The sequence below is a fragment of the Sturnira hondurensis genome, unplaced genomic scaffold (genome assembly GCF_014824575.4).
Source record: "Sturnira hondurensis isolate 20B ecotype Veracruz unplaced genomic scaffold, ASM1482457v3 Scaffold0004474, whole genome shotgun sequence".
In the NCBI taxonomy this organism is placed as follows: Eukaryota; Metazoa; Chordata; class Mammalia; order Chiroptera; family Phyllostomidae; genus Sturnira; species Sturnira hondurensis.
The window spans coordinates 3,298,623-3,313,031 of NW_028077105.1; the positions used below are offsets into that span (position 1 = coordinate 3,298,623).

The 14,409-nt window shown below is 44.6% G+C and overlaps 1 protein-coding gene across 2 annotated transcripts in view; it reads left to right on the forward strand.

Moving 5' to 3' along the window:
* Positions 1-14,409, forward strand: part of MAP3K5 (mitogen-activated protein kinase kinase kinase 5) — a 180,090-nt gene that overhangs the window by 145,666 nt on the left and 20,015 nt on the right. The window contains exons 19-24 of one of the 2 annotated variants that reach the window (XM_037045671.1): positions 1,827-1,984; positions 3,966-4,143; positions 4,888-4,908; positions 7,544-7,721; positions 7,812-7,980; positions 13,161-13,346. In XM_037045671.1, coding sequence (XP_036901566.1) covers positions 1,827-1,984; positions 3,966-4,143; positions 4,888-4,908; positions 7,544-7,721; positions 7,812-7,980; positions 13,161-13,346 — 890 coding nt within the window. The remainder of the gene's footprint in view (positions 1-1,826; positions 1,985-3,965; positions 4,144-4,887; positions 4,909-7,543; positions 7,722-7,811; positions 7,981-13,160; positions 13,347-14,409) is intronic. The other variant, XM_037045670.1, reaches the window with a different exon arrangement.

The window sequence follows — 14,409 nt, forward strand, 5'->3', positions numbered from 1 at the left end:
TTTGTCCAATTTTTTTAATTGTCCAGTTTTTTTTCAATTCACTCTATTGTTGGTCACTTGTGATTCCTACTCAGATTCTCTCATTAATCCTATTTTAGACCAAGAGACAACAAAAAGGAGCAGTGAGCTCCAATATATATTTTCTAAAGACTGTTTTATTTTATTTACATTATAAAAAATAAGCCCTGGCTGGTATAGCTCAGTGGATTGAGCACTGGCCTGTGAACCAAAGGGTGGCTGGTTCAATTCCCAGTCAAAGCACTTGCCTGGGTTGCAGGCCAGGTCCCCCATAGGGGGCGTGTGAGAGGCAACCACACACTGATGTTTTTTCCCCTCTCTTTCTCACTCCTTTCCCCTCTCTCTAAAAATAAAATCTTTTTAGAAATGATCATGTTGGAGAAAGCTATAAATGAAGATAAATCACCAAGGGTAGTGATTTGAGGAGTGTGGTTACCTTATCCTTGGCCAGGTGAAAAGCTTTCATCCAATAATTTTGCTGATTTAAGCTGAGAGCAGGCGTGTGCAGTTGTATGTGAACATCAACATGATGAGTTACTGCCATGAAATGATGAGGTCTGGAGGATAAACCTGCCAAGACGACAGTATTTGACAAAGTTAATGTACTTTTATTTACTTTTATGACACAGCCAGTTTCTAGCTCATGACAGTGGATTTTCATAGGAACAACTGAGAGGAATTTCGCATAGCAGCTTTCACCTACAAATCATACACAGGCATTCATAAAAGGTGTTGTGTGTATTTGTTGAAATGTCTGTCACTGGTTATAAATCAGAAAATAGTGACATGGCTCTTTTGGCAAATGCCTCAGGATTTGAAACAATCCAAGATGGCATCTTGGGCAAGTTCCTGTTCGCTGATTGCATCATTTGTGTGAGTATGTCAGAAGCAGTGGATGTGACAGGAATCTCCTTCTGTTCATACTCCGTTCTCATTGCGAGACTTCAGGGAATCACTGCAGCAGGTGTTAGAAAGGCGCATCCAGCCTCCCATTTGAGCCAGCGCTACAGTTGCACTTGAGTGTTCATCAGAGAGGTACCGGAACAGAACTGGAACCACAGAATCTAGGCTCCCCACTTAATACTCCTTTAATCATACTGCATTCTTCAACTCTGATTCCACACAGCCTTTTAAATCTCTCTTTTTCACTCAGTGTCTGGTGGTTGGTCTGCACTGATGGCTCATGACCTGTGTTTAGCCTGTAAGACCTGTAGACATGGGCACACTGCAGAACCACATATATTTGATTTATACTTTTACGTTATTTCTAACAAAGGCTTTTAGAATCTTCATGCTTTAATGATTTAGAAATAAGAATGAAAACAGAAGGATTAAGCATTTATATTGGTAATTGAGAAATGCAAATCTAAGGAAATGGATGAATGACCTAAGCTTTTCTTGGAAAAAACTAGAAGTATGCATAATAAGAATTTTCATGTGCTTGAAAAACTAATTTTAGAAAATGTGTTGATGTATTCTCTGTTCTCAAATGACCAGTTATTAGAAGTTTCTAAGAGGTCCCAGTGGAATGATGCCTTAATTATACTATTTAAGAAATTAGAAAGTATCTGTTCATAACCAGATAATATTGGTAAACTATTTTTGTATCACTAATAAAATCCATTATAAAAACTGGTATTTTCTCTTTTTTTTTAACAGAGAAAACTGGAACTCAAAAAAGATGAGACATTAAGACCTGAATTGTGCTTTTAAAGTTGTCTTATTTATGTAGAGAAATTGAAACTGTCATTTCTGGATATTTGCTTGTTTGCTCTTTGAAAGTGGAACTGTGTTTGAATTATTTCCAGGCACCCTTCAGTATATGGCACCAGAAATAATAGATAAAGGACCAAGAGGCTATGGAAAGGCAGCAGACATTTGGTCTTTGGGCTGCACCATCATCGAAATGGCCACAGGAAAACCACCCTTTTATGAACTGGGAGAACCACAAGCAGCTATGTTCAAGGTCACATTTCATATATCTTAAATAACTTATAAACCAATGGATAAAGCCACTGGGCATTCCATTTGTGTGTGTCATGTGTTTTCAGGCAAAGGAAAGGAGCCTGACTAAGCAAGCACTATCCGAGAGCGTATTAAAGTTCAGGCAGGTTCACTCCCCTCCAGCAATGTGTATGCCTCAGGTGGAGGATCTGTCCACCTTCGTTTTCTCAGCTATGCAGTGCGTTAGTCATACCTTCTGTTGACCACTTGTTCACACCACTCCATGGAAGATGACTTCAGCTCTTTGGGAAACCCAGTATGAAAATCTTCCACAGAGGGAGATACAAGCACATTTTGTTATCCATTTAAGTATTAAATGAAAGCAAAATTTCCCTTTACTTCTTTATCATAAAAGTTTGAAACCTCCATTGAAAAAAGGGCATGATTGCTATTATAAGTACACCAGTCTTAGCCTCATACACATATACTTCTAGCCTGTTAGCAACTCTGTCGGAGTGGGAAGCAGCCCCACCTCCCAAAGGGCGAGCATCCAATACCAAAATAAGGCTGAGAGCCCTGGGCCACGGCTTCCGAATCTGAGTCCCTGCTGTTGTCACTGGCCACCCACCAAGCCAGAGGGACGTTTCGACTGAGAACTTGTTTCCCGAGAAGTGAAACTCACATGTCTTCTGTTCTGTAAGGCAGAGGACTTTTGATAATTATTTATTTCTTCCCCTGCTATTGACCATGTTTCCAGCGCTTAGCGCATTTGTGAATAGCGTCTGATGAGGGGTCGTGTGTTGCACACCTCTGCTTTGTACAAAGCTAGGCTTACTTATGCTTGAAGATGGTGTGATGGGATCCTGCTGATCCGGAAATGCGTGGTGCACCAGACCTGAGGAGCCGTGAGAGCTCCCTTTTTGACGTGCATGAGTGGCTTTCTCTTCCCGGTCAGCGTTTCAGGTTTTTACCACCATCTAGGACTTCACTGTCAAATGCTGCGATGTTACCTGTCAGTGCGGGGATCATTATACGATGTGCATTAGATGAGATGGTAGGCCCTGGCGCCAGTTTACAGGTTTGAATCCAGGCTCCAACACAGTCAGATCATCAGCCTTCTTTTACCTCAGTTTCCTCATCTTTAAAATGGATACAAATATACTACCTATGTGGCAAGTATTTTTGAGGAATATATCAGATATGTGCAAAGCACTGAGAATAGTAAAGGCTGTGTAAATATTACAAATAACTATATATTATTCTCTCTGTACTAATACATTTATATAACCTATATAACAAAAAAGATTCCTTAGAAAATTTTCTCTGTACTAGATACACGAAAACATTGAAAAACATTTTTAGAATGGCAGCAGTGAGAATAAAATTGTAATTGTTATAAAAATTCTATTCAATTTAAAGTATTTTTAATGTAGGCAACTTGAGACAGGGAGGTATTCCTAACTCATGGCATAAGGAAAAGAACACAGATTCTAAGCCAAACGCATTAAGGTTCAAATCCCAGATCTGCCTTTTGATAACCATATAGCCTGACTCCCCTGGGCCTCATCTCCCTCACTGTGTAACTGGTGTAATGTTTAGTCCACAGGGTTATTGGGAGGGTTCAGTGAGAGTCACTGACTGAAAATGGGAAAAGCCAAAGCACAGTTCCTGGCACTTAGCTGTTATGACCACAGCGTGGTCCCAGTTAAAAATGCATTTTTTGCTCGCCAGCGTGCTAACGGGCCCTAAAGCTTTTTGAATTGAATTATTACTTCATGGTGCCGTCTGTTGTCTTAAACTAGTTACAAAAGCATTCTGGGAGCTTAAAGCACTCTGGGAATTTTCCATAATCTACAAAAAAAAATGTCCCATCTCACTTTGAGAAAGCCCATGAGTTGGTAATGTGTGGTAAAAGATTTGTTTGCACTAGGAGACCAAGTTATGAAACCCTGGAGCTCATGTAATGAGATGTCACCCAAAAGTCACTTTATGCTATGTCGCAGGTGGGAATGTTTAAAGTCCACCCGGAGATCCCCGAGTGCATGTCAGCAGAGGCCAAGGCATTCATACTGAAGTGTTTTGAGCCAGACCCTGATAAGAGAACCTATGCTAACGACTTGCTTGTTGATGAGTTCCTGAAAGTTTCAAGCAAAAAGAAAAAGACACAACCTAAGCTTTCAGGTACGTGGTTGCACTGAAGAGAATATGGGTCAGAGTCATGAAATCCTAAGCTTTGTTGAGATGGACAGTGTTTCAAGTAAGCTAATCTGTCTGTTGCCATCACTGGGGATTGTATAAACATTGGCACAGTTTCATTGCTAGGAAGTTGTGTTATCACCACCCTCACAAATGCCAGGATCTCGTGCGTAATTGTCTGCCATCACCTGGTTAGTAGGTGATTAAAACTCTCATGGCATTCCTGATACGTAGCATGTCTGTAGCGTTCCTGATATACAAAGGTTAAAGTATAAAAGGGTGAAACACAGCCTTTTAGAGCCGAAACTTCAAATTACCACTGATGGGTTACAGAGCTATTACAGAGCCGAGCTGTTCAACTTCCAAGCTGTTTGGAAAATGCTCTTTTAATTTTAAGCAGTAAAAAATGAATACCTATGACCTCTTACAGAATGTCTTTCTGAATAATTAACCCCTCCCCCCCAAAAAAGAAGGATCACCTGTTATAATATAAATGTAAAAATATAAATTGTGTATTTGCAATAATTGCCACAGCTCATTTCTGAGAGAAGAAACAAGTAAATGGTCTATTTGTTGTGGGCAGTTTTGGTGTTTGTGTGGGAGGGGGATGGGCAGGTTGAATGCTTGGAAAGGACATCGATTCCCACGTCAGGTCCCCACTTTGTCTGATTTCTCAGTTTAACAACAAACCCAACGTGTTTATATTGCTCTCTGCTTTTCTTCCCACAGCCCTTTCACCTGGATCAAACGGTGAGTTTGTTGTCATATTTTCCATTGAGCTGAAGCTTGGTGATCCGCTCTAGATCCCCCATCAGATAGGCTCACCCCCCACTCCCCGCCTACGGGGGCGGCTGTTGGGTCAGGGATGTGTGCAGCTGCAGTCCCGGCTGGGCCATTCTGTCCGAAACCCCTCCCCTGTCTCTTTCGTGAGGGGAGCTTCAATTGTTCCTCCCTAAATGCAAGGTGGCGTTTATATTTTTGAAATCTTCAATTCGAATAGAGTCCACACCTCCTTATCTTAGAACCGGTTGGCCACCCAATGGATTTCTTGAGGAAAATCTCAGTGCCAGACACCTTCCGTTGTCATCTTTGGAGTTGTCTGTTCTCTCTAATTTTAGTTGGTCAGGAGTAGTTGTGTTTTTGTTTTGTTTTGTTTTTGTTTTATTTATTGATTTTAGAAAGAGAGGGAGAGAAACATCAGTTGGTTGTTCCATTTATTTATGCATTCATCAGTTGATTCTTGGGTGTGTGCCGTGACCAGGGGTCAAACCCCATAACCTTGGCACATCGGGACCACACCCTAACCAGCTGAGCTACCCAGCCAGGGCCTTTGTATTGTTTTTAATATTGGCTTTGCAGATCGTAACTGGGAAGATAAATTTACTCTAGGAAGAGCAACTAGTTTATTTCAGGGAATAATAAAGGGATGACCACAGTTTTGCATTTGCCTAAGTTGGATGATTTATTGATCAAATACTGTGGTGGGGGTGGGGCGCTTAATGTGCATTGTGAGATTAATGTGCATTGTTCCCCACTCGCCAGGGCAGGTCTTTGTAGGTCCCTGGGGCGCCTCAAAGCCCGTCAGCCTAGAGTGGAGGCACAGTAGTCACTCTTTCTTAGCCCCAGCCTCTCCGGTTTTTCATCTTCACCTCTAAGATCAAGAACTCTGAGGAGAGCCCTCTCCCTCCCCTCTCTCCCTGTGGACAGCCTGGACTCTGGGCCTGGACTCTGGGAGGCAGTCGCTGCGTTTTCACACGGGAGAGCCCGGAGTGCGGCACAACCTTCCGACCAGCCCGTTGTCAGAAGGTGTCATGGAATGGGCTTGAGTTATGCAGAAGTCAGTTCCGATACCACCTGATCCCGCTTTCTGAATGGGTGACATGCAGTGATTTACCTGTTTCACCTGGTGTTCTGTGTTGGTGGTGATACCTGCCTCACAGATTGGGTTCTGAGGACAGAATTTTTAAAATATACCGAAGCCTAGAGTTGTGCCCAGAAACCCAACCTGTAGTAGTTTTATCCCTTCCACGTGGCTTGCGATGTAGGAAACAGATTCCCATCTATCTCTCTCTCTCTCTCTGTCTCTCTGTCTCTCTCTCTCTCTCTCTCTCACACACACACACACACACACACTTAAATTATGTGAACTCAACTATATACACTTGGGGAAAGAGGGAGAGGGTTTCAGCCAACAGTTCTGCCCACAGGCCCTCTCCTTGAACCTGTGCCTTAGAATAAGCATGAGGCAGAAGATGTAAATCTTCTGAACTCAGAGTCAGTCACGTTTCCCACATGCCCACTCACTTCATGCTCAAGGTCATTCAAGAGAACTCTGGGCTCTGCTCTGGCCTGAGAGTCTAACTTCACTTAAGATACTACAGGACCTTAAGATTTTAGAGTCAAAATAGAGAAGGTGAGCACTAGGGTTGGAACTGAGTTCACTTGTTGACTGGGTGGTCTTGGAAAAGTGGCTTCTCCTCAGTCACCTCCTCGCCGTAAATGATTACAGATTTGCAGTCACAGCGGGTAGAGTCAGGAGTCCACTGCAGGGGAAGCATCCCACGTCTTTGGGGGCAGTTGTGGATTCGGTCCAATCCAACAGGAATTCAGTAAAAAGGGGGATTCTGAGAAACTGTGGATTTCCTCTTTTACAATTTGACTTCTGCCTTGTTTAGTAAAAGACTTTTGTGGTATTGGGACACTTGTTAGATAAAGATGCTCCTGGCAAACATTACTTTCTTTAAAACCAGGATTTGATGAAATGTAGGCAGCTTCTCTTGTGCCAACTCAGTCTCCATCAAAATAAGTGAAAAGCCCTTGTTTGCCATAGAATCATAGTATCTGAGAAGTAGGGGGGAGATCATCTAGTCCAGAGGCTTCTGAAATCTGTGTAGCAGAGAACCCATTCTGGTAAGAATCCTTAGGCAGAGCCCGGACAGTAAGACTAACAGCACGTTTGTTGTAGGTGAAACAGGGTTGGCACCTGTGTTCTAGAATCACATTATCCTACTCACTCACCCCATGCAAAGCAGCTCCAAGATGCTAAGGTGGACCCTTGAACCTCAGAGGAACATGGTTTAAAATTTGTGACTCGTGTCCTTTATTTTATAGATGTAAAAACAGAGGTGAAAACTGTAAATGACCTTTCTAAAGGCTGACAGGGGCAGTAAAAGTAAAGGAATTGAAACCCAAGATATGCTGGGCCTGGGGGACCCTTTCCTCCCCAACCCCCAGCGTGGGTCGTGTAATGGGCCTGAGGGGGATGTCGTGACCAGCCTCTTACGTTGGAAGGAGACATGTGACGACTGATACTGCCCTCTCAGTGGGTATTCCAGTGTGCCTACGTTTTCCAAAGCGTTCATTATCTTCCCCTCCTGACAAGCAGAATATCTGCGGAGCATATCCTTGCCGGTGCCCGTCCTGGTGGAGGACACGAGCAGCAGCAGCGAGTATGGCTCGGTTTCTCCCGACACGGAGCTGAAGGTGGACCCCTTCTCTTTCAAAACAAGAGCCAAATCCTGCGGAGAAAAAGATGCAAAAGGAATGCGGACCCTCTTCCTGGGGTAAAGACCTGACTTACGCTGGGTGAAAGAAGTGTATTGTGTGTCCTTTTGTAAAGGCAACTGGGATTTATGCTGTGTAAATTATTACAGCATTCCAGATGAAAATTTTGAGGACCACAGCGCTCCACCTTCTCCTGAGGAAAAAGACTCTGGGTTCTTTTTGCTGAGGAAGGACAGCGAAAGACGGGCCACCCTTCACAGGATCCTGAAGGAAGACCAAGACAAAGTTGTGAGAAACTTAATGGAGTCTTTGGCGCAGGTAAAACCTTTCCCCGAGACTTGGTTTTCCCAGAGCTGACATTCTCTAACTGCAGAAGCCAGTGGGAGTTGTCACGGGAGACGGGGAGACACGAGGCAGCGGCAGAGCTTGCGTGGCACAGCAGGCCCACCCCAGAGGGGAAAACAGGCAAACCCCTCGGGCAGGATCCCCATTTTTAAGCATCAGCTATCTTTGAGGCAAAAGCAAAGTTTTCAGGTGGATGAAGTTCCCTCTAGTCCCTGTGAGCCTCTTTTACTTTTCATTTGTTCGTTCAACCAGAAAACAGACACACACGGAGCAACGTGAACTGCTAGTTCTGACAGTCGCTCGGGAATGCCTCTCGGTCATGCCTCTGAGCATTTAGGAAACATTGCAGATACAGCCAAGACCCTGTGCTTGGGGGGCTGCATTCGGGTGGAGGGCGATGGGCAATAATCAGTCATTACAGAGTGGGCTAGAGGCCGTTTGTGTATGACAACCCCAAGCCGGGCCGTCGAACTCTGGTTACCTCCTGCACTTGTTTGCTCTAACAGAATTCTATTATAGCAAAGCTAAAGGTTTTGCCATGTAAATTCTGCCATAACAGAATACCACAGGCTGAGCAGCTTAAATGACAGGCACTTAGTTTTCACAGTTCTGGAGGCAGAAAGTCTAAGAGCAAGGAGTTGCCAGGTTTGGTTTCTTCTGCGGCCTCTCTCCTTGGCTTGCAGATGGCCTTCTCTCTATGGCCTCTCCCGGCTTTTTTCCTCTGTGCACCCCTGGTGTTGCTTCGTCTTCGTAGTCCCACCAGAGCATCAGTCCCACTGGGCTAGGGCCCCGCCCCTACAATCTCATTTAACCTAATTACCTCATAGAAATCCTGTCTCCAAATACAGTCACATTGGAGGTTAGGGCTTCAACACAGGAATTTGGGGAGGGGGAGGAGGACACGGTCCAGCCCGTAATACCTGGGAATGGGTTTCCTGGGATTGTGCTTATAGGTAGGAGGACGAACCCCCTCGCCTGCTCTGCACCATTGGAAATGGTTTCCCCAGCCCCAAGCTGCTGGGCTGCCCTCTGTGGGTATACGTCCCAACAGGCACGCTCAGTCCCAGACTTGAGCCGTTTTAGTTGTCGTATGGGCACCAGGGACTTGTCTGTGCACTTCAGCCCCTGTGGCTCTGACCTGTCCTCCCTGATCGGCGTGGACTGCGCGTGCCTCCCTCCCTCCCTTCTGACCTGGGGAAACAGCTGCAACAAGGGCGGAGCCAGAGGAGTTGGGTCAAGTGTTCAGCTTCTCAGTCCAGCAGTTTGCCTGTCCTCGGCTTGGACTGGGGAGTGTACGGACTGGGCAGGCTCGTGCGCGAGTGTGCGCACACGTTTCTTGGCTCTTACCGTTCAGCCCCACTAAGTGTCTCTGCAGACTTCATCACCTTGGGAGTTCTCTAGTGTCCATCTCTTTCAATCCCATAGGAGGAACTGAAAGGGTGTCTGGGTACAAGGAGAACTGAAATGAGCACCATCTTTGTTTTCTGGGAAAACCCTGACTTGAGACCTAAAGGAAACTGTCTCGAGTAGTGACTCTGAGGCCCAAGAAGGAGGGGCTTTGGATGGGGGGTAGCCAGGACTCTCAGTAGGGGCGGGATGAGGGCCTGGGGTGCTGCCCAGGAGTAGGGGGACATGGAAGCAATCTTGAACCTTTAGCTTGCTCTCTTGCCTCCCCCCCTTCCTCTCACTGTGGTGACTGAGAATCAGATGGCATGAGATAGGAAGGGGAACCGGTTCAGATGGAAAGAGCAGTCAGGCAGCAGTCGGAGGTCAATGCGTTTATTCAACAAATACTGAGCATCTCCTACATGCCAGGCACTGTTCTGTATATTAGGGACACTACAGTGAATAAAACTGAAAAAAAAACTGCACCCCATTGAAGCTATCATTCTCCAGGAGGAAGACAAACATAAAACATGAGTGAGTATGTGGCTAAATATACAGGGTGGAGCAAAAGTAGGTTTACAGTTGCTCTCATGGAAAATAATAAATAACACAAGAATAAACTGTGTTTGTATACTCAAAACTGTAAACCTAGTTTTGCCCCACCCTGTATGGTAACACACATCGTTATAATATGTAATCATAATAAGTATTGTAAAAGTAATAAATTTTAAACCATTAGCAATAACAAGCAACTTCTGTGGGCCAGGTGTTTTCCTTAGGATGTCATAGGCACTCGTTCGTCTAGCCCTTGTGACGGGCACTGCAGTCGTGGCTCTCCCAGCACCCTCATTGTGCAGAGGGGCAATGAACTTGCCTGGGCCATGCAGGTCTGAGTGACAGAGCCAGGCAGTCTGGCTCCTGGGTCTGTACTCTTAACCACCACACTGCTTTCCTTCCTGGGTGACAGATGGTGGCAAATGCTGGGAGAAACATAGAGCAGGGGAGGGGATGGGGTGGCGGGGGGAGGTGCCGAGGGAATTACTTCTAGCCACTGTGGAGTGCAGGGGTCCCCTGGGGCCACTAGTGTAAGATGCCTGTTTTAGGAAAGGTGGAGCCCAGGAATTGCTTAAATCTGGTGCTCATCCCCAGTGCATGTGCTTTTCCAGCACTGAAGAGGCCTGGGGTCTGTCTTCGTCTCCAGGCTGGACCATACATCCACCAGGGCAGAGCCAACCTTGACCACTGTCATTGTCCCTTGTCCCGTCACAGAGCCCAGCAAGAGATGTCACTGCCATGACTATGCTGAAGTTCTTAAATTTTGATGTTGGCTAATCCTATTCAAATTTTTGTGATTTCCTCATTTTTAAGCACACTTGAATGTTCTCTGTACACGGAGAAATGAAAGAAAACCTCATTAAAAGACTATCAGAGGGCATGCCTTGGTGCAGCCGTAGGGCAGGACCAGCAAGGACCAGAAACTGCTGGTCAGAATCACGTGCGAAATCCAGAATCATCAAGGCGTAGCACGGGTCCTGCTGATCACACGGCTGAGGACGCTGGGAACCCTTTCCTGTGATGCCACCTGACAACCAGGTGGTGAAGCAGGTCCTGGCCCAGGCTTGCTGCTGGCTCGTCAGCTGTTGGGGTCAGAAGAATGTAGTGATGGGGAGCTTGGGCTCAGCCTCGACTTGCCTCTATTTGTGAGACCTGGTTCTACCACCTTAAATTAAAGGCTGTGTGATTTGGGCAAGCTGTTTAACTGCTCTGAATTGCCTCATCTGCATAAAAGAGAAAATACTATAAGGAATAACTAAGGTCATGAGCAATTGAGATGGTAATAGAAAGTGTTCCACAAGTGTTAACTATTATTGTTGTTGTTAGCAAACATGCTACTAACAGTTATTTATTATCTTTACTTTTGTCTACAGCCAGATAGAAATAATTCTTTTCATTGTATTAAACATCTTTAGATACAGCCTTACTTTCAAACCTGCCCTTAATAACAAGACCAAAGTGTAGATGTTGGTTGGGTCCCGAAAACAGCCCACAAAAGCCCTTTCAGTCTGTAGCGTCCTTCCGACTGAATGTACAGTCTGAGACATCCACTCATTGTTTTTAAGGAAATCTAAAGTGTAAAGAATAGAGAGCACCTTTGCAGAAGCTTCTGTAATGGTACCAGGAAGGCTTAGAAAAAGGCACCCTGTCCGGTGCCACCTTCGGATAGTGAATCAGGCTTGCATGATAATGAAGGAGCTCATTTATGCAAGCGCTTTAGTGAATGCACGTGGAGATCGGAGGTAAAGACACAGATAGTGGTTCTGTAAGTGGCTGAAATACTAGCGAGAATGCATTTCCTGGAGTAGACAGTGTTCCTTTGTAGGACAGTGGCCCTCACGTCCAAAAACCAGGAGCAACGTGCTTTTCTGTTATAAAAACAATGCTAATGTCAGAAATGCTTGCTGTTTAAACTGCTGACAAACATGATTTTTCACCAAGCTGAGCTTCCAGTTCCTGAATAACACATTTTTCTTCTTGAATATATTTTCATGTTACTATGATATTGCCTGTGAACCTTTACTTTGGGGATAATTTAGTTCTTGGTAAGAAAAGAAACAGTTTGTAATTGTTCCCAGTCTGAGTTGAAAATGTTTCCTTAGTGACAGCTTTCAAGCTGCAATATAATCTTTTCTTATGCAAACATAAGCGTGAGAGAGAGCTTCCAGATGAACATATATTGAGAGGAGGAACTTGATGGGGCATTTCTCTTTTATTGTGATAGAATCCTAGAAATTGTGATTTTCACAACCCAGTTGAGGAATTTAATTTTGATGATTCCATAATTGAATGTACAATATGAGATAGAAATAAGCATAATAAAAAATCCTGAGAGTAAATAACACCCTGCCATGTCATCTTTAAGAAAGCAATGTTCCTTGAGCAAAGTAAAAAAAAAAATTTAGCTTGAGAAGAGAATTTTTTTAATATTGTATTTTTATTTTTCTATATAAAATAGTGCATTGATCAATTCTTATAACTGATTGCCTCCTGGGTGGCTAAGGAGTTGTTTCAAGGCCACAGTTTGAAGCAAGTCCCTTTCAGTTTCAAGGAGCTGACACACTCAAGGGCAGTCGAAGTCCTGGGGACACGCCGGTAGAGACACAGCAGTGAGGGAAGTGGACTCTTAAGGGAGTCCAACCACAGTGCCTTGACAAGCCTGGAGTGTGATTCCAATGGGCTTCAGGTTCCTGGATTTTGTGCATCTTTTCTCTGGCTTGGTGGCTGTGGGCCTTTTGGTGGATCATTGCTGTTTGTGTCCACTTCTCTCCGTATCGATTGTCATTCTCAACTTCGTGGTTTCAGCTTCCTTATGACTGGATGTCCTCTTGTCCCTGTTTTATGACATCCTTCTCTGGGGGACTTTGACCTTGAGGTCCTATGGCTTATTGCTTGAATCCCTCCTTGGTTCCTGATTAAAATTTCTGAGAGCGAGAATCATACTGCCTCCACCTGTCTCTGCTTGGGCAAAGCTTGTACATCAGACTGTATCGTGGCTGTTAGCCAACACCTGGGGTAGGTGCCCTTCCTCCCAAAGCCTGATTATTTCCTGGGGAGGGAGGTGGAAAGGGAAGGAGCCATATCGACCAAATGGGTCTTCCTCCTTGGCGGGGAGCGTTTGGAAGCCCGGTCGTTCCCAGCAGGAGCTGTGGGAGTGGTGGGCTGTGCTGATATGTGCAGCACTGACTGAGTGACACGGTTTTCATTCGCAGGGGTCTGAAGAACCGAAACTAAAATGGGAGCACGTCACAACCCTCGTCACGAGCCTCAGAGAGTTTGTGAGATCCACTGACCGCAAAATCATAGCCACCACACTGTCGAAGCTGAAGCTAGAGCTTGACTTCGACAGCCACGGCATCAGCCAGGTCCAGGTGGTGCTCTTCAGTTTTCAGGACGCTGTAAGTGTGGGGGTTTCGCCAGAGTGTCTCCACAGGCTCCGGCTAAAAGGAGTCAGAAAGAAGTAGGATGACACCTTGCTTTCTTCAATAATTTCAATGAACTGTCCTCTCTTTGGAGAAGTGTGAGGTGGTTGACCTTCTGGGTGCTTGTCAGTGTGAGATTTGTGTTCTGTATTTGCATCTTCCAAAGTTAGATACACGTACAATTGAACACCTTCCAGGGCTGACCTTTGTTCTTATTAAGCAGCGGGTCACTATTTTGGTGACTTGAGCTACAGAATGCACTTTAGTCATCATGCACTTTCTAATTCTGTAAGACAGATGCCATCTAGTGGTCACTGAGAAAAATGACCATACAGATCGGAATGGCCACTGCTGAATAAAACCAATAATTTTTTTTCAGTTTTTCTGTGGTTTTCATTCAGAACATTTTAAACATATTTGTTTAATAAATATTCGCTATTTCCTGGCCAGCAATATACTTCACAGTGCAGGGCACTAGTGAATGAAAATTAATACACATGATGTAATGACACATTGCTGACAATTCCTCTCTCTCAAACTTAGTTGTTATGCAATACCAACTAGAAGTCAATCTTCCAAAAGCCTGATTCAGAACCATATCTTCTGTTTTGGAATGAGACTTATCTGTGGAACTTTGTACCAAAAATCCCTGAAGCTACTCCTGGAAGGCCCTTACAAGGTATAGGAGGTTAAAATAAGAGAGTTCTGTCCTGGCTAGTGTAGCTCAGTGGATTGAGTGTGGGCCTGCAAACCAAAGGGTTGCTGGTTCGATCCCCGGTCAGGGCACATGTCTGGGTTGCAGGCCAGGTCCCCAGGATGGGATGCACAAGAAACAACCACACATTGATGTTTCTGTCCCTCTTCTTTCTCCTTCATTTCCCCTCTCTCTAAAAATAAATAAATAAAATAAAATAAGAGGGTTCTTGGCAATGGCTGTCATGCAAATATGGAAGTACTTTACGTAATTTTATTTAAATTTCAAAAATTAATTTACTCCTAATGTATTTATTGCTTTTATGTAGAAAGTATTGTGACAATT